A 27,385-nucleotide genomic window follows, 5' to 3' on the forward strand; every position below is an offset into this window, starting at 1 on the left:
CCATTTTAGTTTGCTGATTCCTAAAATGTCGACTTTTACTCTTGCCATCTCCTGTTTGACCACTTCCAATTTGCCTTGATTCGTGGACCTGACATTCCAGGTTCCTATGCAATATTGCTCTTTACAGCATCGGACCTTGCTTCCATCACCAGTCACATCCACAACTTGGTGTTGTTTTTGCTTTGGCTCCGTCCATTCATTCTTTCTGAAGTTATTTCTCCACTGATCTCCAGTAGCATACTGGGTACCTACCGACCTGGGGAGTTCATCTCTCAGTATCCTATCTTTTTGCCTTTTCATACTGTTCATGGGGTTCTCAAGGCAAGAATACTGAAGTGGTTTGCCATTCACTTCTCCAATATCCTGATAATTAAAAATTTGCAATTCTATATTTTTTCTAAAGCGCTTATGTTTACCAAAGGATCATTGTGAATACTGTTACAAGGACTATGTGCATCAGAATTATAGGTATGCATATTAAAAATGCACATTTCAAGCCCAGGAATTTAAATTTACAATAAGCAACCCCTATTTCCATTGATGTAACACTTGTTTTAAAAACAGCTGATACAGAGGATAGCATTAATTTGGGAATGTTGCTGCTTATTTAACTTATATGCAGAGTTCATCATGCGAAATGCTGGGCTGGATGAATCACTAGATGGAATGAAGACTGCCGGGAGAAATATCAACAACCTCAGATATACAGACGACATCACTCTAATGGCAGAAAGTAAAGAAGAACTAAAGAGCCTCTTGTTGAAGGTAAAAGAGGAAAGTGAAAAAGCTGGCTTAAAACTGAACATTCAGAAAACTAAGAACATGGCATCTGGTCCCATCAGTTCATGGCAAATAGATGGGGATAAAGTGGAAACAGTGGCAGATTTTGTTTTCTTGGGATCCAAGTCACAAAATTGAAAGACACTTGCTCCCCGGAAGAAAAGCTATGACAAACCTAGCAACGTATTAAAAAGCAGAGACTTCACTTTGCTGACAAAGGTCCATCTAGTCAAAGGTATGGTTTCTCCAGCTGTCATGTATGGATGGGAGAGTTGGACCATAAAGAAAGCTGAGCACTTAAGAATTGATGCTTTTAAACTGTGGTGTTGGAGAAGACTCTTGAGAGTTTGTCCCTTGGATTGCAAGGAGATCAAATCAGTCAGTCCTAAAGGAAATCAGTCCTGAATATTCACTGGAAGGACTGATGCTGAAGCTGAAGCTCCAATACTTTGGCCACCTGATGCAAAGAGCTGACTTATGGAAAAGACCCTGATACTGGGAAAGATTGAAGGCAGGAGAAGGGGGCGACAGAGAGTATGAGATGGTTGGATGGCATCTCCAACATAATGGACATGAGTTTGAGCAAACTGGGAGATAGTGAAAGACAGAGAACCCTGGCATGCTACAGTCCCTGGGGTCACAAAAAGTCGTACATGACTTAGTGACTCAATGACAGGGAACTAAGATCTCTCAAGCCACGTGGTGTGGGGGAAAAATCACTTGGAAAGAAAAGAATCACTTGGGGTATCTGTAAAATATACAGACCACCAATCTTCCCTAGGCATTGTGACTCAAGAAGGTTGAACTGGGGCCTAGGAATCAGTGTTCCTGAAGCACATCAGTGATTTATCTTCAAAGTCAGGGGGGAATATTAGATTATTATATTCAGCAAATATTTGCAACATAATTCCTAAAACCCTGGAGTTGCCAAAGAAGCTTAACTAAACTACCAATAGGAAAAGATTGGCTATTTTTACACTGATATGGAGCTCATGTTTTGGAAACACAATCCTGAGGTCACCTTTTCAAGCTCAATTCTAGTCCCACTGAAAAATTTCCCACTACTTTCAGGATATAGACAAAACTTCTTACCAGGGTCTACAAATGCCCAGAGGTATGGTTTCCTTCTTAGCTGCTTCTCTATCCAATACTCATCTTTCTGGTCTTAAAGGTGACCCTTCTCCAGTCCAGTTTCCCCATTAGTAAAACAGGAATAGTAACACCTATCTCAGATGGTTCAGGATCAAATGAAATCAGGTAAGAGCTCTCTGTACAGAAGCTGGCAAAGTGAATGACAACAATTATTTAATCAAACCAAGCTCTGTTTCTACTTCTTCACATTGAGTTCTTCAACCCACCTGCCATCTGGTTTTTGTACCCACCATTACAAGGAAACTATTTTCACAAGGCTCACCAACTGCCAAGTTCAAATGACAAATTTCAGTCTTTATTTGATTGACCTTTCTGCAAGTAAGGGGGAGACAGAGGATGAGATGGTTGGATGACATTACTGACTCAATGGACATGAGTTTGAGCAAACTCTGGGAGATAGCAAAGGACAGGGAAGCCTGGTGTGCAGCAGTCCATTAGGTCACAAAGAGCTGGACACACTTTAGCAACTGAACAACAACAAAAACAGTGTATCCTGGTTTCCTCATACTTCTGGCCAGTCTTTCAAAGTAACTTTCTTGGTTCTTTCATTGCTTCCTTTTTCAGACTTTTAAAAAATATTTTATCACAGCAACACATGCTTATTTACACACCAATGACAGCTACTCAGCAAGGTCTTCCTTGACCATTAAATTAGAACCCTCACCCCAAACCCTCTCATATCACTTTGTCTTCAGAGTACTTCTCTCACTCTCATTCACTTATCTGTCTTCCTCTCCCACTAGATCCTGAACTCTATGAGGGAAGGGGGTATGTTTTATTCACTGCTATATTCAGAGCACCAACAATAATGCCTGGTACTCACTAGGCTCAATCAATGTTTCTTCACTAATTAACTGAAATATCCCTCACATTTAATCACCTGTAGATTTTACCTCCCCTCAATTCTCTCAAATCTTTGCCTGTTCTTGCATAAGAACAACTTACTCGTACTTTGCTTAAATGACTCACAACCATATCCAGTCCTATTCTATAGTCCATAGCCCAAACTGCTGCTAAAATTATCCAAATCCTTCAATAGATTCTTACTGCCTTTAGGATTAAGTCCAGATTCTTTTGCCTACAGAGCTCTCTGTGACCTTCGTGTGTGCTCAGTGGCTCAGTTGTGCCAGACTCTTTGCAACCCCATGGACTGTAGCCTGCCAAGCTCCTCTGTCCATGGGATTCTCCAGGCAAGAATACTGGAGTGGATTGCCATGTCCTCCTCCTGGGGATCTTCCTGATCCAGGGACCAAACCTGTGGGTTTCTTATGTCTCCTGCATTGACAGGCAGGCTCTTTATCACTAGCGCCACCTGGGAAGCCTGGTGGCTCAATAAATGCTGAATGAATGAATACCATGTACCCATCCAATCTCCTAAACCAAAATTCTGGAAGTCATCTTCCATTTTTCCTTCTCCACTCCCAAATGCCAACTGGTCACCAAGTCCTGTTGATCTGTCCCCTAAATCTCTCTCAAATTCACCCCCTTCCTCCCTATCCTAATGCCACAGTCCTAGTTCAACTATATTTGCCACCCTCCAAACCATTCTCCACACTACCACTGGAATTTTTTTTTAAATTTTTATTACAAAAATAATATGTTCTTATAAAAATTCAAATACAGAAATAAAAGCACAGTGCCCCACCCAGTATACAAATAAACATTTAGCCCCTTCCCTTCCAATCTCATTGCCTAGAGGTTATCACTGTCAATCATTTTGTGTAAATCCTTTCAGACTTTTTCCTTTGCATATACAAGTATATGTAAACACATATAAATATATACATGTGGTTTTATCATTTACAAAAATGGGATCACACTTGTTACACATGACTCTTCAATTTATTTCTTCATTCAATATACTGAGAATTTCTAAAACACAAATCATATTTTATCACTCCACTAGCACATTTCATTTCTAATTAATATAAAATTCACATTCATTAGCATCAATTCAAAGCTCTTGATGATATGCTTCCTGTCCATCTTTCAGTCTCACCTAGAGCCATTCCAGCATGGAGGGACTGGAACATAAACCACCTTAAATCCTTTCTGGAACAAGGCAGGTACAAACAAACAAACAAACAAACAAGGAACACACTCTGCTATTTGCCATTTCTGGAGTTTGGCCTTTGCATTTCATGTGACACTCTGCCTAGACTTTTCCATCTGGCAAGCTCCTACTAATTCTTCAACAGTCAGCTTAAAAAGTATGTCTAAGAAGACTTCCCTGACTTTTTCAGACATGACTGCTCCTCTATTTTCTCCTATGTTTTATACCTAGCTTAATTGCACTTATCTTACAGTACTGTAATGATTTATTAACATGTTTTGAATTTCCCTCCCCCTCCCCCAACTTAATGGTGAGATCTTTCAATAAAAGGAATGTGTCTTATTTAATTTTGCATCCCAAGGAGCTGATAGAACGCTTATCATGGAGCAGATGCTTAATAACAAATCTGTTGAGGATTTTATGATTCTAGGAACATTTACTGAGTACCTATTCTGCACAGAACCATATCCTAAGCATGAAAAGAAACAGAAGACACAGTCTTTGCCCTAAAGAACTTACCATTTCCCTACCATTTCCCCTGGGGGTGGGGGAAGGACAGAACACATTTACATGGCGACATATCATTTCTGACAAATATGCTGTTTCAAAGATTTATAATTTATTTGCCTCCAATCCACTTAGGAACAAGGCATTGTATAATCAAATAAATAATAAATAATGGGCAGTTCAGTTTGTCCATTAGGTTTATGGTTTTAGTGTGGCACAGAGTCCACCAGAACGCAATTCTCTGTCCCAACAGGGGGCTGTCAATGGTTACAGCCTGCAAATTAGAAAACTGAGGTGATATCATGCTTGGAAATTTTCTAATACATCAAGAGGACATAAAGTTATTAGCTATTTCATAATTTCTCTTCCTTCCCCAGGAACAAAATGATACCAAAAGCAATTAATAGAGTTAAGGAGAGTACTGCAGAAGGAGGAGAGTGCTCTCTTTTTGTTAGTGGTGGGGAAAGGGGGTTGCCTGGTTTTAAATCAAAGGGTGGCACTGCCCCAGAAAAATCAGAAGAGTTAATTTATTATCACTTACTTATTATTTTTTAAAAAGCTACAGTATTAATTAATTTGGTATTTTCAGGATCAGACACTATAACAAATAAATATAAACAAATGGGGGAAAGGTGAGCCACCTAGGCTGGAGAACAGGGAAGGCGGACCAAGGAGGCCGAAAGGAAGCCTCATTCATCAGAGTCCAAGTCACTGTCCCCAGCAATGGAGTGGAAATCCTCACTGTCCTCCTCGTCCTCTGACAGCTGGACCTGGCTTAGTACGCTCGGCCCAGAGCGTTGCTCTTCCTCCTCATCTTCTTCCTCCTCTGATACCTCATACCCACCGATGCTGCTGAAGCTTGTGTCTTGGGTGTTCGACTTGGGATCAGGCTCCTCATAGCTCCCATAACTGAGAAAAGAAACATGTCATCTCTCAAGCTCGGACACCATCCTCTAGCTGACCAGTCCCGTTCTCAGTGCCACCAAGGGATCAGCCCATCTCACCTCCCCTGGCCACTAAAATGATGGCTCTGGACTATTCTACGGGTACCTGAGAGAAAAATGATCCTATTCTAAAACATCAACTTGCCAACTTCATATACGCAAGAATCTGAATGAAACTCCCCTACACCTGAACAACACACTGCTAGCTTACGTGACCATAAATGCTCTGATAAGCCTCGTAGGTTTGTCGACCACTTATAGCCTCACTCATCTACATATCCAATTAGTCAACAGTCCTAAAGATTCTACCTCTTCAATATATCTCACCTTTATCTCCATCTTTCCAGCCCTATTCTGCCTGCTCTGGCTTCATTCTTTGAGATCTCTGGCCTGCACCACTGCCATCAGTCTTCTTCCAGTCTTGCTCTCCCCAATTAATTTCTTCACATTTCTGCCAGAGTGCTCTTTATTTTTGTTTGTTTGTTTATTCTTAATTTTACTTAAAAAAAATCACACAAGTAATGCACGTTTACTGGTTTAAAAAAATTAGAATATACAGCAGAAAAAAAAGAAAAAAATCACCAATAACTCTACTACCCAGAGATAATCTTTCGGTATATGACCTTCCAAATTTTTTTCTATGCCGTTTACTTTGATGCTTAAACATTTTTTTTTTAATTTACAAAATTGGAATGCTCTATATACTCTTCAGGAATCTGCTTTTTCACTAACGTTTATAATGAACATCTTTCCATGTCAATAAACATACATCGATAGCATCATTTTAACAGCTGTGTGGTATTCCACTGTGTGGCTGTAACATGATTTATTTCACAGTCTCTCACTAGAACATTTAACCTGTCTTCAATTATTCCACTATTAGAAACAATGCTGTGATGAACATCCTTGTACAAACATCTTGATGAAGGTTATTTTATTATTCCCATGGAATAACTCCCTAGATATGGAATTGGGAGGCCAAAGAGAATATACATTTTTTAAGCTTCTGATTTGTAAGATAAATTGCTATACCTCTCTCACCTACCCCATTTTTTCAATTTCTATTACCAACCAGTGGTTTCTGAACATCCTTTTACGCATGTCTTTTCCAACACTGGGCATTATTATTCATTTTAATCTTTGCCCATCTGATAGGAAAAAAATTGCATTTGGTTGTTTTATTGCATTTCTTTGATTCTCGGGGAAGCTAAGTTTTCATAATTTATTGGCCATTTGCATTTCTTCTGTGAATTAATTCATGGCTTCTGCCCATCTTTCTTCTGGGGTATAGAGCAATCTTTTAAAATACAGATCTGATCATACTACTCTCATTCAATGTCTGCCCAAAATTCTCAGGCCCTTCATGATTTGGTCCTTACTTACCTACCTCTTTAAACTGTCTCTATTACACCGATCATGATGAAAAGCACCAACCACACTGAGCTACTTGTATTCTTGAGAAGTGTTTCATGTCTCTGTGTGTTCATATATGCTCTTCTTGGTCTCTGGAATGCCTTTCCCTTTCTTCTTCATTTAGCTAACTCCTACTCTGATTCAGCTCAGTTTCTCTAACCAGCTCCCCTACTCCACTCCTACCCAAGCCCCAGAAAAATCCTGTGGTTTCCTATCACAGCACTTTTCATGTTACACTGTGATCATCATCTGTTTGCCTGTTTTAGACTTCCCACTAAACTGAACTCCCTGAAGGAAGGGATAACATCCTAGTTGCTTTTGTATTTGTGACAAATATTTGCTCGATGAATTAAGGCTCTTAACTGCTTGCCTGATGTGTGCTTAGTCGCTCAGTCACGTCTGATTCTTTGTGACTCCATGAACTGTAGCCTGCCAGGCTCCTCTGTCCATTCTCCAGGCAAGAATACTGGAGTGGGCTGCCATGCCCTCCTCCAGGGGCTCTTGCCAACCCAGGGATTGAACCCTGGGTCTCCCTCATTGCAGGTGGATTCTTTACCGTCTGAGCCACCAGGCTTGCTGGTGGCTTGATGGATACCTTTGGCTTAGATGTATCATATGTATCTTAACATATCCAAAGACAAATTCATTTTTTGCCTCCTTTCCCACTCCATCTAATACCTGTTTTCCCTCTTTCTTATGTCAGTGACATTCCCATTCATTACGTATCTAATCTCCTTACCTCTTAAATCCAAATGATCTATCCTCTAAACAGCTCTTAAATATGTCCCTTCCCTTTCCTCCACTCCTAACAGATCCTAGTTGAATTTCTTATTATTGCCCTGAAAGTGAAAGTGAAGGCTGCTCAGTCATGTCTGACTCTTTGTGACCCCATGGAGTCCATGGCATTCTCTAGGCCAGAATACTGGAGTGGTTAGCCTTTTCCTTCTCCAGGGGATCGTTCCAACCCAGGGATCGAACCCAGGTCTCCCACACTGCAGGAGGATTCTTTACCAACTGAGCCACAAGGGAAGCCCAAGAATAGTGGAATGGGTATCCTATCCCTTCTCCAGCGGATCTTCTGAACCCAGGAATTGAACCAGGGTCTCCTGCATTGCAGGTGAATTCTTTACCAACTGAGCTATCAGGGAAGCCCAATCATTGCCCTAGAGTTATTTAACACATAAACTTGATGTTACTTTCTTTTCCTTAAAGTGATGATTCTCATTAACCATAATCCACATGTTTTAGCACGCCAGTTAAGGTCCTCTAACAACATAATCCCTTGCTGCTTCTAGAGTCACAACTCCCAACAACTTCCCTTTGGTCTGGAATTTCTTTGCTATATTTCTGTGCCTTTGAACATACTGTTTCACCTCTAAGAATCTCCTCACCTGCTGCCACTTATATACTTAGTAGACTTCTATTCATCCTGTAAGGCCCAGTTCAAATGTCCCCTCATTTGTGATACTCCCTGATTACTCCAAGCAGAGTGAGACACTTCCTCCTCCTCAGTGTGACTTGGCACTTTGTACTAAACTTATGCTATATAGCTCTTCTCACACTGTACTGCAATGATTTTGTATCACTCTTCCACTAGACTGTGAGCTCCTCAAGGGCAGGATATGTCTTGCTCCTTTGTGTATCCCCAAGGGCCTAGCATAGTGCCTGGCCCTAGTAGGTGCTCAAGCAACGTTTGATGGATGAAAGTAATATGATGCTGGGCCCTCTGACATCATAGCTGAGCACTGATGCCACAGCCCCCGTACGTAGCATGTTGCTATCGATTACCTGATATTGCTATCCTCCAAACCATGAGAAGCCTCCCCACCGTCTCCCTCATAGGACATCATGCTTTCTTCATTTTCCATGCCCATCCTTGTGTTTTCTTGAAGCATGCGGGGCTGTTTGGGTCTTATCCCACCAGATCCTACATCCGAGTCACTTCCACTTTCACTCAGCTGGATAGCTATGAAAAGAGAAATCCTGAGATAAGCTTGACAGAATTAACATCTTTGGCTTAGTCTTCCAGAACTAGTTAATCCCATGCATCTACACAGGTATCTTGCCTGGACTCTCCACCTCAGAGGACTGCCTAGGGTCAACATTGACAAGATGTATAGTTTGGAAAATGAATTAAAAAACCATTTCAGTGCAATCTGGTTTTTTTCCCCTATCATCTCCTTCTATATTCTTCCCCTACCACTGCAATTAATTCACAAAACATCTCTTTTCCTTAATTTTCTTTCCCTTTTGCCACATATAACACATCTTTCTCATTTTTATCCAAGTATTCAAATCAAACTTGCTGCTTTGGCATTGCTTTTCTGACTATCATCTTTTTCTACCTATGCTGTATTTTTTCACCTCTTCTAAGACCAATGAATTTAATCATCCTATGAGTGAATGCTCAGCACCCTGAGGTCTATTAATGGGACTTCAATAAAAGAACAGCTTTTGGTAACAGCATATGTGGCCCAGAGCTTCCTCTGAGCCCTGAGTGTGCTATGGTGAGCTATGTACCAGAGAAAGGATTATCTCCTTCTTCATCACTCCCAGCATCTTCCTCATCATCTTCTCCTTCAGACATAAGCAAATCCTCATACAGGACACTGGCTTGAGGCTGTTGCACAGTTCCTTCCTCTTCATCTGCAAGATCACCATCTGCATCTTCACCTTCCTAAAGGAGACCAGTTGAGACCATTAACTGACCAACTAAGAGACCAGAAGCCACCACCAGCCGCCCCCTTGCTGCCTTACAAGATATAATTTTGGTGGATAGATTTGGTCAGCTGGTTCCAAGGATTAAAGTCATACTGGGCCTCACTATAGAGACCCTATGGTATTGCCTGGGGACTTGGCCTATCCTGTACTTCTGGGGCACCTACCATATAAAGGTATAATGAAACCATAAGCTTTCTGTAAGCATACTCACTGGGGCTGGTGTCTTAGGTTTCCCATCCTCCTCCTCATCATCATACCCTTCAATATCTACATCAGAGTCTTCCTCGCCCAGCCTACCTCGGCCCTGGTGCATCTGAGTAAGGAACACAAATAGTACATCATTGAGGGACATGCCGGTAGGAGGAGTTAACCAGGGGCTCTCACCCAGGACAGATGCTCCTCCCTGATATCCCGGCCAACCCCACAGCTAGTGGGGACTGTTACACAGCTCAAAGCATGTGCATTTTCCCCCATTCATTCTTTGGAAATCACAGGTAGGGTAAAAATTAAACCCAAAGAATAGGAAGGTCCTTGGTCTGTTATTAGTATAGCATCACAAGGAGACTTCCTTCTAAACAAGCTTTTCCTAGCTTGTGTTGGACTCTTTGGGACAGAAAAACCCTCCTGGATTTTGCACTCGCCAGTGGAACCTTGACCGAGATCAGCTGATAAGATTTCTGGCTTCAGATCAGGAGTATCTGCTGATACCTCTAGAAAAGGCCAATTTAAAAAGCTTAATTTTAAAAACAACTTTGATAACACATGTACAGTTAAGGTAGCAGGGCAATTATTTTGAACTATGTCTCTGAATGCAGCTGGTCTTTCCAGTCAGGATACTCTGATGCCTCACACACTTTTCACACTTGTGTCTTAAGTTCTGCTGTGCCTGACTCTGCCCATCATGACAGAAGACAAGCCAGTCACGTGACCTGCCACCATCCCACCTTGAAATCACATTTCCAGGCTCTCACTCCCAGGGCCAAGGGGTCTGATCATCATCCTTGACACATGTCATAGATCACCACCATTACTCACCCATCCCCTACCCCTAAGCATACTACCAATCTCACTAAGAGAAAAAGACTATCCTACCTGTGTCACCTGCTTTTCTGGAGTGGCAGTGGGAATATCCAGGACAGACATATTGCTCTCATCTTGAAATACAGAAGCATCTCGAGACATACTGAGGGATGTGTTGGTATCATACAAATCAGGAGGCTGTGGCACAAATCATACAACTTAGCTTCTATTTAGTAAAGGGAGTAAAAAATTCAGAGAACTCCCCTTTAGTGCATTCACTGAAGAAAAGGTCATGCACAACAATCCATTTAAGGAAAAAAAAAAACATAGTTTTGACACAGTTTTATGGGCAAGTTTTGGGGGCTCTCACAAATATTGCTCATTCTATCAAAGAGGCATCCGATGTATGTGATCAGAAGCCTGAAGCAGAAAAGCATCCAAGCTATGGGACAATTCTATGTCCTAATAGCCTCTCTGGTCAATAACCTAATTTCTTCTAAGTGTGGTCTTATTGCTTTTAGGCCCAGGGCTCCATACCACTGCTATTCTGACTGTTTTGGTGTAGAGACATCTAAAATGGGATAAAGAAATGTCAATTCCAACCAGAACATGGAAAGGGGTAATAGCTTATGAGCTCACTAGAGGATAATATGAGGCAAAATAGCATGGTGAAAAACCACGGACTTTGGAGTAAACTGCCCTAGGTTTGAGTCCTGGCTCCACCATTTGCTAGCTGAGTAACTTAAACAAATAACTTAATGTCTCTAAGTCTTAGTTTCAACTTTAAAACATGGATGGTAATGTCCACCTCACATGGTTGTTGGGAAAATTAAGAGATGTGTATACATGCTCCTTACCCCATGCCTGGCAGTCAAAAAATTATAGCTCCCTTCCCTCTTCCTTCTCCTAAAGTGAAGAGGGATTTAGCAAATGGACTATTCAGTGAAAGGAGGGTGTGCAAAGTAGCTTCAGTCGTGTCTGACTCTTTGAGATCCTACTCTGTCCCTAGGGATTCTCCAGGCAAGAATACTGGAGTTGGTTGCCATGCCCTCCTCCAGGGGATCTTCCTGATACAGGGACTGAACCTGAGTCTCTTGTGTCTCCTACATTGACAGGTGGGTTCTTAACCACTAGCACCACCTGGGAAAGGAGGGCAGGAGGGACTAAAAATTAACAGGCTAGCAAAGCCTGCTCATTTAGGAAAGGGCTCTCTAAAAAGTTGGCTGAGGGTAGAAATATCACACAGTTATTAAAAATGTCTTCAAAGACCATTTAATGAAATAAAATGCTCATAATATAATGTGAAGTGAAAACAAGACACAAAATAATAATGACCAATTTCACGTTATAAATGCACACACACGCACATTACAGATTTGAAGAAACACACCAAAATGTTCACAGTGGTTTGGTTCTTTCTCAGTGGTGGACTTGATTTTTAAGTAATTTATTTATTCTGTATGTTTCCCAATTTGTCACAATGAACATGTACTTTTATCAACAAAGAACCCACATATGTGTTACTTTGCTCTTGGTTTTGTTTTTAAAGCAAACAAACAAGGCTGAATGGGAACAGGGTTCTGGAGAAAGGAAAAACTGAATTCAAAAGGATTACAAGTGCAGATAAAGTAGTTGTGGAACTAAAGAAGAGGAAATTAGGGAATGAAACACTATGTGGAAAAATATAAAGCAAGCAATTTTAGAGAACATGTCAAGCTGAATGTATAGTGCAATATAAGCTGGGTAGAAATAGTTGAGTGAAAATACATTGATTACCACCCATTTAGAGGTGGCAGTAAAGTATGATTACTGTCATATTTCTACACAACAAAATTGTATTAAAAAGGCAAAGGCAAAGCACTCGCTCAGTCGTGTCCGACTCTTTGCGACCCCGTGGACTGTAGCCTACCAGGCTCCTCTGTCCGTGGGATTCTCCAGGCAAGAGTACTGGAGTAGGGTGCCATTGCCTTCTCTAGGAGATCTTCCCAACCCAGGGATTGAACCCGGGTCTCCCGCATTGCAGACAGACGCTTTACCGTCTGAGCCACCAGGGAAACTTACACACATTTTAATATTTAATAGCATTTGGGTTTGAGAGTAATATTAAGTAAGGACAATCACTCACATGCATCTTCCTCAGGTTCAGAGGTAATGAACTGGGCTTACTAAATGTGTATATATGAGTGAAGGCAATGATAAGAGAGTGAACTGGAATAATGAAGAGGCAATACCTACACCCTACTCTTACCAGGAGATCCTCTAACTGCACCAAACAGTTACTGCTCAGGAGGGAGCACAGTTGCCAGGTTTTCCTCAGCTATTTTTGAGACAGCATGGGAGGGGAAGGACTCACCACAGGGCTAGACTGATGCTGTCATAGACCAGAGCAAACCATGTGCCGCTCAGTAGTTAGACTCTCCTGAGGAATGATGGCTAAACTTTAACTTACCAGAAAGGGTCTGTGGAAGCTGTTGGGCCTATTAGCAAATAGGACCTTCCTGGGGAACATCACTCACCCAAGCCCCCTTGACCCAATCTGCCCACATACTCCTAGAGCTTTTCCTTGTTCTGGGCCTGGAGGAAGTATCTTAGGGCTCTTTGTATTTGGCCCCTCAGTGACCTAGGTTTTAGGGTAAAAGAGAGAGTAAAAGATAGATAGGGAGACTGTATGAATGAGATACAGACAGCAATTATCCAACAAAGATCACAAAGGCTGCATTTATTAGTTTAGAGTGAAACCTGAGCAGAATGAAAAAGTTTTCCAGTGGGAATTGGGAGAAACTTGTATTAGAATATTTGGTTAAATTCGAAAGAACCTCTGAGAACCCTGTAGATGACTTTCATACGCATAAGGAAATAAACATTTATTGAATGTCTACTGTGTGCTAGGCAAATGGCCTCATTTAATGTTTACAACAATCCTGAAAAGTACATTTTAGAGAAATGGAAACTGGATTAGAGGGGTCAACTTCCCAAGTTCACAAAGCTAGATAGCAGCAGAGCTAAGACTCAAAGCCAGGACTGTTTTATACCAAACTTCATGTATTTTCCACTTTACCACAGTGCCTCCAACAGTTATAGTCTGGTTAAGTCCTAGTCTTCAAATACGCTGGCCCTCTAAGAGTACAGTACAGATGAAATACTCTCAGTATATTCAAGGGTCAGATCAGAAAGACTAAAAATTTCTTATTAATCTTGCTCTCTAGTCTTTGACATGGAAATTTAAGAACATTATAAACATTACCTTCTTCATTTACAGGGAGAGAAAGTCAATCCAGGAAAATGGGTGACGTCTGAGCTACACTAAGATAATTCAGAGGGAATAATGTGGCCCATGTCTATACTCTTGGGATGTCACAGAACCCTAATGGGGCTTCCCAGGTGGTGCTAGTGGTAAAGAACCGCCTGGCAACACAGGAGATGTAGAGATGCGGGTTCGATACCTGGGTGAGAAAGATCCCCTGGAGGAGGAAATAGCCACCCACTCCAGTATTCCTGCCTGGAGAATCCCATGGATAGAAGAGCCTGGCGGGTTACAGTCCAAAGGTTCGCAAAGAGTTGGACATGACTAAAGCGACTTAGCACAGCATACACAGAACCCCAATGCTGGGGACAAAGGAACTCCAGGGATTCAAGAGGATGCCTTTGGCCATGGTAGTCAGGAGTCTGGTACTCCTAAATACTGCCTAAACGACTAAGACCCCACCCCATTCATACATCCCACGCCTGTCTCTTTTGGATCCAACAAGTCTACCAAGACCCATGGCCCTCACTCACCTTAGCCTTTGAGAAGACAAGAAAGCACACGAAAGGCATATGAAGAGGAAGGACAGAGAAGAAGGGTATCTCAGTAAATACATCTGTTAACATGCTCCCAATTTCCAAAATCAATAAGAAAACTGTAAGAGGAAGTTTCTAGTCCTCAGACTTACCTGAGGTGTGTAAGGCCCTGGGGTCATTGGGTCCAAGCTTTCTAATTCTGCTTCCTCCAAAGCTGCTTCTTTAGCTGTACAAATATCCTTCTCAAGTTGAGTCAAATGCTCATCATACTGAGGAAGAAAAGCAGTGAATTCATTCAACATGTGTTTTAGACATTGAGAAGCAAACAAAAATCCCTGTCTTCGTGGGAGGGAGGTTCAAGAGGGAGGGGACCATGTACATCTATGGCTAATTCATGTTGATGTGTGGCAGAAATTAAACCAATATTATAAAGTAATCATCAGTCAATTAAAGATAAATATAATTTAAAAAGCTAAAAGATGAGCACAGAAAAATAAGTTTATAAAAACCACTTTCTGATGAACTTACTAAAGTGATGTCAGCCTGTGAAAAAAATCCCTGTCTTCATGAAGCTTGTATTCTCGTGGCAGGATACAAGGATACATATGGTAATAAAGTAAATAATTATACAGCTTATTAAAAACATTTAGTGCTGGGTAAGAAAATAAAGAAGGGAAGAATACAGACTGTGGGTTGAAGGTTGGGGTGGGATATTACATTTTAAAAAAGGATAGGCAGAGAAGGCCTCCCTCAGCCCTAGGGAACAAAAGGATTCCAAAAAGTTAGATCCTACAGGGACGTCCTCTTTTTCACTTACTTCAGTCAGTGTCTGGTAACAGACGTTCACAATCTCCTGAGCAGTCTTAGTATACTGACTTTCAGGCCCTATAAATGAAAAAAGAGAATGCCATTGCTTCAGCTCCAGAAATGCACTTTCTGTCATCAGCAGTGGTGTCCTCTTGTCCTAGGTCCAAAAAATCATGCTTCAGCTTTAACTTGGACTCTTGCTCTAATTTTGGAGGGGGAAAATTTCAAACACATACAAAACCAGAGACACTAACATAATGAACTCCCATGTACCTCTTACCCATCTTTAACGATTATCAATAAATGGTCAATCCTGTTTCATTTACACACCAACTTTCACACTCTTCCCAAATTATTCTGAAGCAAATTCTAGCATTTCATCCATAAATTGTTCACTATGTGTCTTAAAGGACTCTTAAAAAGAAATGAACATGGACGACTGTATAATGGTATGTCATTAAACATGTCATTAAACATGTCAAACCCATAAAATGTACAATACCCAGAGTGAACTCTAATGCAAACTATGGACTTTGGGTGCTAATGATGTAGATTCATCAGTTGCAACAAATGTATCCCTCTAGTGGGGGATGTGGATAACAGGGGAGGCTGTGCATGTGTAGGGATACAGGGTTCATGGGAATACTCTGTACCTTCTGTTCAATTTTGCTCTAACTGCTCTAAAAAATAAAACACAGTAACAACTATTAAAAAAAACAACTACTGAGGATTTCCCTGGTGGTCCAGCGGCTAAGACTCCATGTTCCCAAAGCATGGGGCCTGGGTTTGATCCCTGGTCGGGGAACTAGACCCACGTGCTGCAACAAAGAGCCTGCATGCCACAACTAAGACCCAGTGCAGCCAAATAAATAAATAAATTTTTTTTTAATTTAAAAAAAAACCATATTACACCTAAGGTAGCTAACAATAATTCTTTAATATTATTAAATGGCCAGTCAACATTCACATTTCCCCAATTGTTTTATAAATGCTCTTTTACATTTGATTTTTTTTGGGGGGGGAATTATAATCCAAATAAGGTCCACACACTGCATTTGACAGATGTGTCTCTTTAAGATAGTTAACCTATTGGGTGATTCTTAACCAAACTACACAGTTCCCCATATAGATTTTGTTATAAGTTGTAAATTGGTGGCTTGCAGGTCAATCAGTTTTATTTGGCTCACAAAAAATCAGTTCAGGTGGTGATCAGTTTGTGATGTGAAGAAATACCAAATTATTGTATTATATACCTGGAACTGTATGTATATATTATATATATATATATAATATACATACAGTTATATATATGTTATATACATATACATATATATATACACATATATATACATATATATATATAATATACATACATGTTATATACATATATATACATATATATACATATATATACATATATATATATAATATACATACATATGTTATATACATATATATATATACATATATATACATATATATATAATATACATACAGTTATATATATGTTATATACAGCGTAATATATATGTGTCTATATATATACATATATATAATATATTGTTGTAGGTCAATTATACTTCAATTTAAAAATCACTTCAGTCTGTGAAAATGGATTGAGCTGTGTACTCATACACTTCTGTATGTAAATTACACCTCAATTAAAAGCTTAAAAAGAGCTTAATTAGTTGGCAACATTTAACAATCAAGAGATTTCATATAAAAACCCAAATGTCTGGCTTCTCTCAAAAAATTAAAAGGTGGCAACACACGGTCAGCATTCTCGTGAAGCACCAATGGGCTGGATCTGAGTAGCAGCTGCCCCTTTTAGATAAGGCATGTGTTTCACACAGTTCCTACCAGGTCTGCTTGTTTATGCCTGGAGCCTGAAAGCATCTGAGTTGTTATTCCCAACTTAACTGAGTTGTTAAGTGCTTTATAATATTCTTTAATATACTAATTATTCACCTCCTCATTTGTAAAATATTTTTGAGTACCTCTAGGTGCCAGGCATAATACACAGACATGAGTAAGATACAGACGATATCCTCAAGAAGCTTATGGTCTTAGCACAGTGTATGTGTTAGTCACTCAGTCGTGTCCAACTCTTTGCAACCCCATGGACTGTCACCCTGCCAGGCTCCTCTATCAATGGAATTCTCCAGGAGATCTTCCCAAGCCAGGGATCAAACCCAGGTCTCCTGAAATGAAGACAGATTCTTTACTGTCTGAGCTACCAGGGAGCCCAGTGAGACAGACTATAAACAAATGAGGTGATACAACGCAGTGAAAAAATACATAAGAGGGTTTAGTAGAGGCATAGAGGAGGAAGTGACCGATGCTGGGATGGAAGAGGGAAAGAAGAATTAGGAAAGGCTTCATAGAGGAGGTGATCCTTGAATTAAACCTACTATTTATCAGGATGTAAAGTATAAAAAATATACCCCATGTGACATTTTCGTGCCATAACTACATAACTACTCTGAGTATTGTTATTAAGCTATTCTTCCCTGGTGGCTCAGCTGGTAAAGAATATGCTTGCAATGAGGAAGACCCAGGTTCGATCCCTGGATTGGGAAGATCCCCTGGAGAATGAAATGGCAACCCACTCCAGTATTCTTGCCTGGAGAATCCCATGGACAGAAGTGCATGGTGGGCTACAGTTCACAGAGTTGCAAAGAGCTGGACATGACTGAGCGACTAACACTTTATACTTTTTATACAAACAAATAAGTTCATTTCAGATTAAATTTTTCACAAGCAAAGGTCCATCTATTCTTCATAAAAGATGTAAAATAAAGTTGTGTCCTCACACAAGCTGCCAGGGCCAAACCAGAAGGAAAACTTAAGTCAACTAAAAGATATTCAGGACATAAAGACAGCCAGAGCTGGCTCACAGTCAGGAACAGTTTTGAGAGATAGGCGTCCACAGCTGAAGTTTCTGAGTTCTAATCTCCTAAAGCCACCAGGAGGTTGGTCCTCAAAGTACTGATGGAGACAGATGGCAAAAGTTATCATATAAGGTTTCATGCTGATTAGAAATGCATGATGCTAGAGAAAATAGGCTGCATACAAGTCACAGGCTTCCTTTACTGAGCAAGTACATCAGTAGCTTATGGCAGTATCCTGGCTCATACACCTACAAGAACCTGACTCATCGCTAAAATTCCAGCCTACAGATTAAGAATTCAGCTCTTCAGTTCTGAAACTGAAACATAAACCAACCCTTTCAATATCTCAATCTTCTCATTTATAATGCAGGGGAAAATTAATTTTATACATTTGCAAAGTTTTCTCCCTTAAACCATTTTACCAATACAATATTGTAAAGTAAAATAATAATAATAAAAAAAGTTTTTAAAAAGATGTGTCTTCATTCCCCATTTTCTTTGCAACACATAACTCTAAAGAAATATCCACTAATAATACTCCAGAATATAAAAAATATACTTATTTATATAGCAAATACAATTCTCTATGTGTTTTGATTACTAGCTGTGTCTGTTCTCAGTTTTTGACAGTCCATGCTCTCAGGAGTTACAAGTGTTTCAGCTACTTAACTCTACATATATGAAAAGTAACACTGAAGTATTTTTTTTATGTGTTTTTTTTGGTATCCTTTTATTGTAACCTTTTATTTTGTATTGGTGTATAGCCAATTAGCAATATTGTGATAGTTTCAGGTGAACACTGAAGGGACCCAGTCATACATATACATGTATCCATTCTCCCCCAAACTTCCCTCCCATCCAAGCTGCCACGTAACATTGAGCAGAGCTCCACAGCACTGAAGTATTTTTGATGAAAGATGGTGGTGGAGTTGGCAAACCACTGTTAACACCACTGAAAAAGGATAAAAATACCCAGATATCTATACCTATACCAGAAATTCTTGAATGGGGTGGTAATGAGAGATCCATGAACCCCCTGAAACTGCAAACAGAATTTTGTATGTAATATGTATTTTTTTGAGTAGAAGATCCACGCTTTTCCATCAGATTCTCAAAGGGGTCCATAACCACCTCCATAAAACTAAAAATTGTGCTCTATATTCTGCAGTAATCAGGTGCTTACTAAAAGTAGGATGATCAGCTTTAGGTTTCACAGCTAAGGAAGAAAAGAGTCATCCAGTGAAAAGACATACACAGACAACAAGGCCTCTGTGGGAATAATAAAGAAGCTGGGGCTATTGTGGGGGAGAAGAGAGTAAATAGAAACTAAGTTTCAATTTCCCAGTCCCTAAAGAATTACTATACAGAAAATCAGAATTTAGAATAATTTCTGGAATGGCATGAAAATGAATATGAAAGATAAGGCTGTCTATGAATTACCACTGTGCCTTACAAGAGAACAAGTGACCCATTTGCAAAAAAGAAATGTTTTTGTTTGCAAAAATGAAAATTTTTGTTTTTCTTCTCTCCTTATTTAGTAAATCATGGCAAAGCAGCTGCAAATATAAAAAAAATATATTTATATTTATACTTTGCCTCATTCATAAGGACTGGCAGTGGCCTACAGAATCATATGTAATTCAAATTCAAATATCCCTAAATAGTGATAATTTCAGTGACAGCTTTGGAAAGTTGATACTTTACTAAAATCAAAGAAAATTCCTTTTTTCATTTCTAAGTTAATTTCGCTCTTTAGTAATGTCAGGAGAAGAAAGGAAAGCTACAAGCTTTGTAGTTCTAGTAGTGAGACAGCAAACAAGTATTACTGCTATCTAAAAGGTTTCAGAGAAAAAATAGCATTAAAATTAAAAAATAAAATCTCAGTAGCAGTAGAAAGCTTTAAAAAAATCAGTGCCAGATTTAATATACATATAGACACTCACATATTTTTTATTGAGGCATAGTTGATTTATATCAGTTTCAAGTGTACAACATAGTAATTCAAAATTTTTATACATTATATTCCCTTTAGTTATAAAATACTGGCTAATATTCCCTGTGCTATACAATATATCCTTGTACCTTTTTTATACATAGTAGAAGCCACAGTATTTGTTTAATTGAAGTATAGTTGATTTACAGCATTGTGATAGTTTTAGGTATACAGCAAAGTGATTCATTTATTTATATACATTCTTTTTCAGGTTCTTTTTCATTATTGGTTTTTATAAGATATTGAATATATTAATAGTTTCCGATATTTAGCTATTTTACATATAGCAATGTGTATCAATTTCAAACACCTAATTTACCCTTCTTCCAACTTTCCCCTTTGGTAATTGTAAGTTTGTTTTCTTTTTTCAATGTTTTATTTATTTATTGACTGCACTGAGTCTTTGCTGCTGCGAGAGGCTTTCTCTATTCATGGTGCATGGGCTTCTCGTTGTGGTGGGTTCTTTATTGCAGAGCACAGGGTCCAGAGCATGCAGCCTCGGTAGTTGTGGTGCACAGGCCTAGTTGCCCCATGGCATGTAGGATCTTCCTGGACCAGGGATTGAACTCGTGTGCCCTGCATTGGCAGGCTGATTCTTAACCATTGGGCTACCAGGGAAGCCCTGTAAGTTTGTTTTCTATGTCTGTGAGTCTATTCTATTTTGTAAATAAGTTCTTTTGTATCACTTTAGATTTCACATAAAGTAGTATCATAAGATTCTTTTTTATGGTTGAGTGATATTCCATTGTGCGTGTGTGTGTGCATTCTTTTTTTATTCATTCATCTGTTGATGGACATTTCGGTTGCTTCCATATCTTGGCTGTTGTAAACAGTGCTACTATAAACACTGGGGTGCATATATCTTTTTGAATTAGAGTTTTCACCTTTTCCAGACAAAGGCCTAGGAGTACAACTGCTGGATCATATGGTAACTCTATTCTTATTTATTTTTTCTTTTAAAAAAAAATTTTATTGGAGTATAGCTGCTTTACAATGTTGTGTTAGTTTCTGCTGTACAACAAAATGAATCAGCTATATGTATACATATATGTCCTCTTTTTTGTATTTCCTTCCCATTTAAGGTCACCACTGAACATTGAGTAGAATTCCCTGTGCTATACAGGTTCTCATTAGTTATTTTATACATAGCATCAATACTATATATATGTCAATCCCAATCTCCCAATTCATCCCACCTCGCCCTTCCCCCCATTCCTCTCTGGTATCCATGTTTGTTCTCTAAGTCTGTGTTTCTATTTCTGCTTTGCAAACAGGTTTATTTTTAGTTTTTAAGGAATCTCCATACTGTTATCCATAATCAGTAGCCACAGCAGTTTTAAAACAAAGTAGAAATTCAATTTTTTTCTGAAGCATTCATAATGCTATACAGTTCATTCTTTTGCCTTTTTGAGTCATATAGAAACAGAATTTACTTAAACAATATCACATACTTAGATGAATGAAAAATTGTCCATAACAATGTCAGGTGAAAACTGTATAACCAAATATATGCTTTCATTTGTTAAAAAAAAAAAAATACATGGTATGTATAAAAAAGGCCCAGATACTTCACACCAAACCCAATGGTACTCTGGAGAACAGGATGGGTAAAGGGGAAGGACAGGGAGATTTTTCTTTTTCACTTTATACAATTTTATATGGTTTGATTTTTTTAATGCGCATGTAACTTTTTACGATGGAAAATTTCAGTTTAAGTTATATACTTGAATTTTACAGACATAATTTGGCAAAGACTTTAAAACACTGATAATCCCAGAGTTGGAGAGGTTGTAGGGAAACAGACATTCTCCTTCACTGTCATTTTTATTATAAACAGGTACAACCCTCTTAGAATACAATTTTAGAACATCTATCAAAATTTCCTACAAATGTACAAGGATATCAATTATGATACAAATATACATGCTATGGAATACATTAAAAAGAATGATAGAGATTTCTATGTACCAACAATAAGACAGGATCAGTAAAGATGTTAATTTTCTCTAAATTGATCTATAGGTTTAACTCAATTCCTATTAAAATTCCAGCAAGACTTTTTTTTTATAGATATAGACAAAATACTTCTAAAATTTATGTGGAAAGGCAAAAGAACACAATTTATAAAAAGAATAAAGTGAGAGGAATCACTCTACCTGATGTTAACACTTACAGTAGCTTAGCTACAGTAATCACGGCAGTGTGCAGAGGGATAGGTCAGTGGAACAAAATAAACCCAGAAACAGACCCATGCACTTAGCTGATTTTTCACAAAGACGCTCAGAACAATTTACTGAAGTAAGAATAGTCTTCTCAACAAACAGTAATGGAACAGTAGAACATCCATTGGCAAAAAGAAAACAAACCTCAAGCTAAATCTCATATTGTATATAAATTCAAAATGGATCATGGATTTAAATGTACAACACTAAAACTATAAACTTTTAGAAAAGAAAATATAAAAGGGCTTTCCTGGTGGCTCAGAGGTAAATAATCCACCTGCCAATGCAGGAGACACGGGTTTGATCCCCAATCTGGGAAGATCCCACATGCTGCAGAGCAGCTAAGCCCATGTACCGCAACTACTGAGCCTGTGCTCTCGAGTCTGGGAACCCCAACTACAGAGCCCATGTGCTGCAACTACTGAAGCCCAAGAGCCCCAGAGCCTTTTGCTCTGCAACAAGAGAAGCCACCGCAATGAGAAGCTTGCACACTGCAACTAGAGAGCTGCCCCCACTAGCCACAACTAGAGAAAAGCTTGCACAGCAATGAAGACCTAGCAGAGCCAGAAATAAATAAGTAAATAAATAATAAAATTTTTTTAAAAAAGAAAATATAGACAAAACCTTTGTGATCCTGGGTAAAGCAACAACTCCTTAGAGACGTACCAAGAGTACAATGCAAAAAGAAAGACCTGATAAATTGGATTTCACCAAAATTAAGCATTTCTGTTCTTCCAAAAATACTGTCCAAAGACTGAAAAGATACAGACTAGAAAAATTCTTTGTAAATCACATATCTAATAAAGGAAGCATACCTAGAATACATAAAGAAACCTTAAAACTCATTAATCATAAGAAAACAATGCAATTAAAACTGGGGCAGGACTTCTCTTGTGGCTCAGTGGTAAAGAATCCACCTGCCAATGCAGGAGACATGTGTTTGATCCCAAGTCCCAGAAGATCTCACATGCAGTGGAGCAACTAAGCCAATACACCATAACTACTGAGCCCACGTGCTGAAACTACAGAAGCCCACACACTCCAGAGCCTGTGCTCCACAAGAGAAGCCACCACAATGAGAAGCCTACACACCACAACTAGACAGTGGCCCCCACTCGCCATCACTGGAGAAAAGCCTGAGCAGCAACAAAGACCCAGTACAGCCAAAAAAAAAACCTGGGGCAAAGAAACAGACACTTCACTGAAGAAAATACATGGGTGGTAAATATGCACATGAAAAGATATTTAATATCAATAGCCATTAGGGGAATGCAAAGTAAAAACACAATGAAAAAGATGAACAGATACAATTTATTTAAATAGTGGTAATACTAATACTGCAGAGAAACTGTATGATTAGTTCATTGCTGGAGAAAATGCAAAATGGTACAGGCATTCTGGAAAAGAGTATAGCAGTTTCTCACGGAACTACACATATATCTACCATCTCATTCTTGGGCATTTATCTCAGAGAAAGGACAATTTACATTCATACAAAATCTTATACACGAATGTTCATACCAGCTTTATTCACAATGGCAAAATATTGGAGAACTGAGTATCTTTCAATGACTGAACGGCTGAACAAACTTCTGGTACGATGAACACTACTCAACAACTTAAAACATGAACTACTGACACATACAATAAATTGAATTGATCTCGAGAATTATGCTTAGTGAAAAAAAAGTCAATCTCAAAAATATTGTACTATTCTTTGTATAAGATGCTCAAGTATCAAAAGTACAGAGATGGAGAACAGCTAGGTGGTTGCCAGGGAACAAGGAGAAAGGTGTGTGCACGTGGAGGGACAGGAATACAAAAGGTATCATCAGGGAGTTCTTCTGTGATGACAGACCAGTTCTAAACCTTGATTGTGGTGGTTAGGTGATGGCATAAAACTGCATAAAAAATACACATGCACAGATGAATATAGATTTTTTTCAAGGTGCAAACTGAATAAGGTCTGTAATCTAGTTAATGATAATGCATCAATTTCCTGATTTTGATATTGTACCACAGCTATCTAAGATGTTGCCACTGGAGGAAGGTACATAAAGGGTATACAGGTCTCTATAGACTATTTTTGTAATTTCTTGAGTCTAAAATTATTTCAAAATAGAAGCTTAAAAAAGAGGATCAGGATATATTCATGAACAAAGAGAGCAAATTACAGAATAATTATCTATAAAAATGTCCATTGTTGCCAAAAGAAAAAAAAAGACAAAAAGTTAAAAACTAATGTGTAATTATTTACCATGTTTTGAGTCAAGTACAGAAAAAAGTATAAAAGGATATACACCAAACTGTTACCTCTAGGGAATAAAACCATAGAAATAGGAGTGTGCGGGTAGAAAGAAGCTTTTCTCTTCTTTTTCAGGAGAAGGAAAGATTTATTACTTGCAGCAAGTAAGAACACTAGGGATCTTTCCCAAAGCAGTGTCTCCGGAAGTGTTAATATTTAATTCTATCTATTTCTCTATCATTTGACTTTTTTTATAAGAAGTATGAATTATTAAAGAAGTCTGTTGTTTAGTCGCTCAGTCATTCCAGCTCTTCATGACCCCATGGACCATCCACCAGGCTCCTCTGTCCATGGGATTTTCCAGGCAAGAATACTGGAGTGGGTTGCCATTTCCCTCTCCAATTAAAGAGGTCTATCTGACAAAAATGCAAATGATAGGTGAGAAGTCTAGGCTGGGATATTGGCCAGGTGACTATTTATTGTAATAATTTAGGCAAAATATAATGAGGGTTTTAGTGATATGCTGGAAGTCAGGGATTTATTCAACAGGAAGAATCAAAAATAACTGTGAGGTTTCCAGCTGCTACTCAGTGATGCTCAGTTCAGTCGCTCAGTCATGTCTGACTCTTTGCAACCCCATGGACTGCAGCACGCCAGGCTTCCCTGTGATCACCAACTCACCCAAACTCATGTCCATCGGTCGGTGACGCCATCCAGCCATCTCATCCTCTGTCATCCTCTTCTCCTCCTGCCCACAATCTCTCCCAGCATCAGAGTCTTTTCCAATGAGTCAACTCTTCGCATGAGGTGGCCAAAGTATTGGAGTTTCAGCTTTAGCATCAGTCCTTCCAATGAACACCTAGGACTGATCTCCTTTAGAATGGACTGGATGGATGTCCTTGCAGTCCAAGGGACTCTCAAGAGTCTTCTCCAACACCACAGTTCAAAAGCATCAATTCTTCGGCGCTCAGCTTTCTTTATAGTCCAACTCTCGCATTCATACACGACCACTGGAAAAACCACAGCCTCGACTAGATGGACCTTTGTTGGCAAAGTAATCACTCTGCTTTTTAATATGCTGTCTAGGTTGGTCATAACTTTACTTCCAAGGAGCAAGGGTCTTTTAATTTCATGGCTGCAGTCACCATCTGCAGTGATTTTGGAGCCCAGAAAAATAAAGTCAGCCAATGTTTCCATTGTTTCCCCATCCATTTGCCATGAAGTGATGGGACCAGATGCCATGATCTTAGTTTTCTGAATGTTGAGCTTTAAGCCAACTTTGTCACTCTCCTCTTTCACTTTCATCAAGAGGCTTTTTAGTTCCTCTTCACTTTCTGCCGTAAGGGTGGTGTCATCTGCATATCTGAGGTTATTGATATTTCTCCCGGCAAGATGCTAGTAACCCATTAAATCCAGACTGGAAACAGTAAAGGAGTGAGTCAAGTAAAGGACAGAGGGAGAAAGTTGGAATAGAGAAGGATAGTAGAATATTCAGATTGAAGCATGTTTCAAGTTCCACTGGGACATCCAAGAGGGAATGTTCAGCAGGTGGTTGGGATATATATAGATCTTTGCCCAGAATAGAGTTGAGAGTCATCAGAAAGAGGTGGTGGTTAAACTTGTAGTAACAGGCAGAATAACATTCAGTAAAGGAGACTGAAAAGTAATGGTCTAAGAGGTAAGAGGAAAGTAAGAGCTGAAAGTTGTCATGAAGCCAATCATACTATAATTTCAAGGAAGAAATGCTCAATGATGTCAAAGAGTGGGGTGAGGTAAAGATAAGGACTGAAAAGTGCCCACTATACCTGGCAATTATGTGATCCTGTTCATTTGGTATGCTTGGCAGGGTAGAAACTAGATTAAAGCTGAGTGAGACATGAATGGCAGGTAAAGAATAGGAGAGACACATTACATGTTCATTAAAAAAGAAAAAAGAAATTCTGACCCATGCTACAACATGGATGGTTGAACCTTGGAAGCATTATGCAAAGTGAAATAAAAGCCAGATACAAAAGGACAAATATTCTATTTATTGTATGAGTCTACTCATATGAGGTACCTAGAAGAGGCAAATTCATTGAAACAAAGTAGAATAGAGTTTACTAAGAACTGGGGGAATGGGAGAATGGGGATACTGAGTTTCTGTTTGGGATAAAGAAATGGTTCTGGGAACCGATAGTGGTGATGGCTGCACAACATTATGAATGTACTTAATGCCAGTGAACTGTAAACTTAAAAATGGTTGAAAAGGTAAATTTTTATTTCATGTATATTTTACCACAATAAAAACAAAAAGTCAGCTATGAAAAGAATGGATGGCAGCAAGGGGCTGAAGTGATATCAAAAGAGATTTTATTCTCTTTAATGATGTGAGACTCAACCTCTATGTAGGAATACTTATACCTTGGCCCCAATTCAAGGAAAGTTATTAACAGAAAAAAAGAACCTTAATATTTATTAATGGCCAAACTTACAGACTTAGAAACTAGTATACAAAAATACTTTAAGCATTATATTAACCTGTTAACAATACTATTCTTCAAACTGATTGAAACCTTTAGATTTAATAACCACTTTGCAGGAGGGGAGCACATGTACAACAGTAGCAAAACTTTTAAATTAGCCAGGAATAAACTCAACAACAAAAAAAGTAGATGCTCAATAGCAATAAAAACTATAAAATATATAGAAATAAACAAAAGATGCCTAGAAATTATACAACATAACCTAAAAGTCTTTATTGACAAAGGTAAAAGAACATGCGAATAAATGAAGAAACATGAGCTTCTAGATGGAGAAACATATTACAAAGATACACATTGTCTTCAAATTAATCCATAAATTAAAATAAGATTTC

The 27,385-nt window shown here is 38.9% G+C and overlaps 1 protein-coding gene across 15 annotated transcripts in view; it reads right to left on the minus strand.

The window, feature by feature from the left end:
* The window catches only part of TAF1 (TATA-box binding protein associated factor 1), a 114,010-nt gene that overhangs the window by 38,665 nt on the left and 47,960 nt on the right, over positions 1-27,385 (minus strand). For 5 of the 15 annotated variants that reach the window (XR_011565168.1, XR_011565169.1, XR_011565167.1 and 2 more), the window contains exons 32-37: positions 15,188-15,255; positions 14,523-14,639; positions 10,663-10,788; positions 9,782-9,883; positions 9,370-9,526; positions 8,638-8,815 (exon numbers count right to left, since the gene is read on the minus strand). Coding sequence is in view for 12 of the 15 variants with exons in the window: in XM_070783693.1 (XP_070639794.1) it covers positions 8,638-8,815; positions 9,370-9,526; positions 9,782-9,883; positions 10,663-10,788; positions 14,523-14,639; positions 15,188-15,255 (748 nt within the window). In the remaining 3 variants the exon portion in view is untranslated. Of the gene's footprint in view, positions 1-3,746; positions 5,402-8,637; positions 8,816-9,369; positions 9,527-9,781; positions 9,884-10,662; positions 10,789-14,522; positions 14,640-15,187; positions 15,256-23,575; positions 25,946-27,385 lie in introns of those variants that run through there. The other 10 variants (XM_070783692.1, XM_070783689.1, XM_070783690.1 and 7 more) reach the window with 5 other exon arrangements.

This window comes from Bos indicus, chromosome X (genome assembly GCF_029378745.1).
Source record: "Bos indicus isolate NIAB-ARS_2022 breed Sahiwal x Tharparkar chromosome X, NIAB-ARS_B.indTharparkar_mat_pri_1.0, whole genome shotgun sequence".
Lineage (NCBI taxonomy): Eukaryota > Metazoa > Chordata > Mammalia > Artiodactyla > Bovidae > Bos > Bos indicus.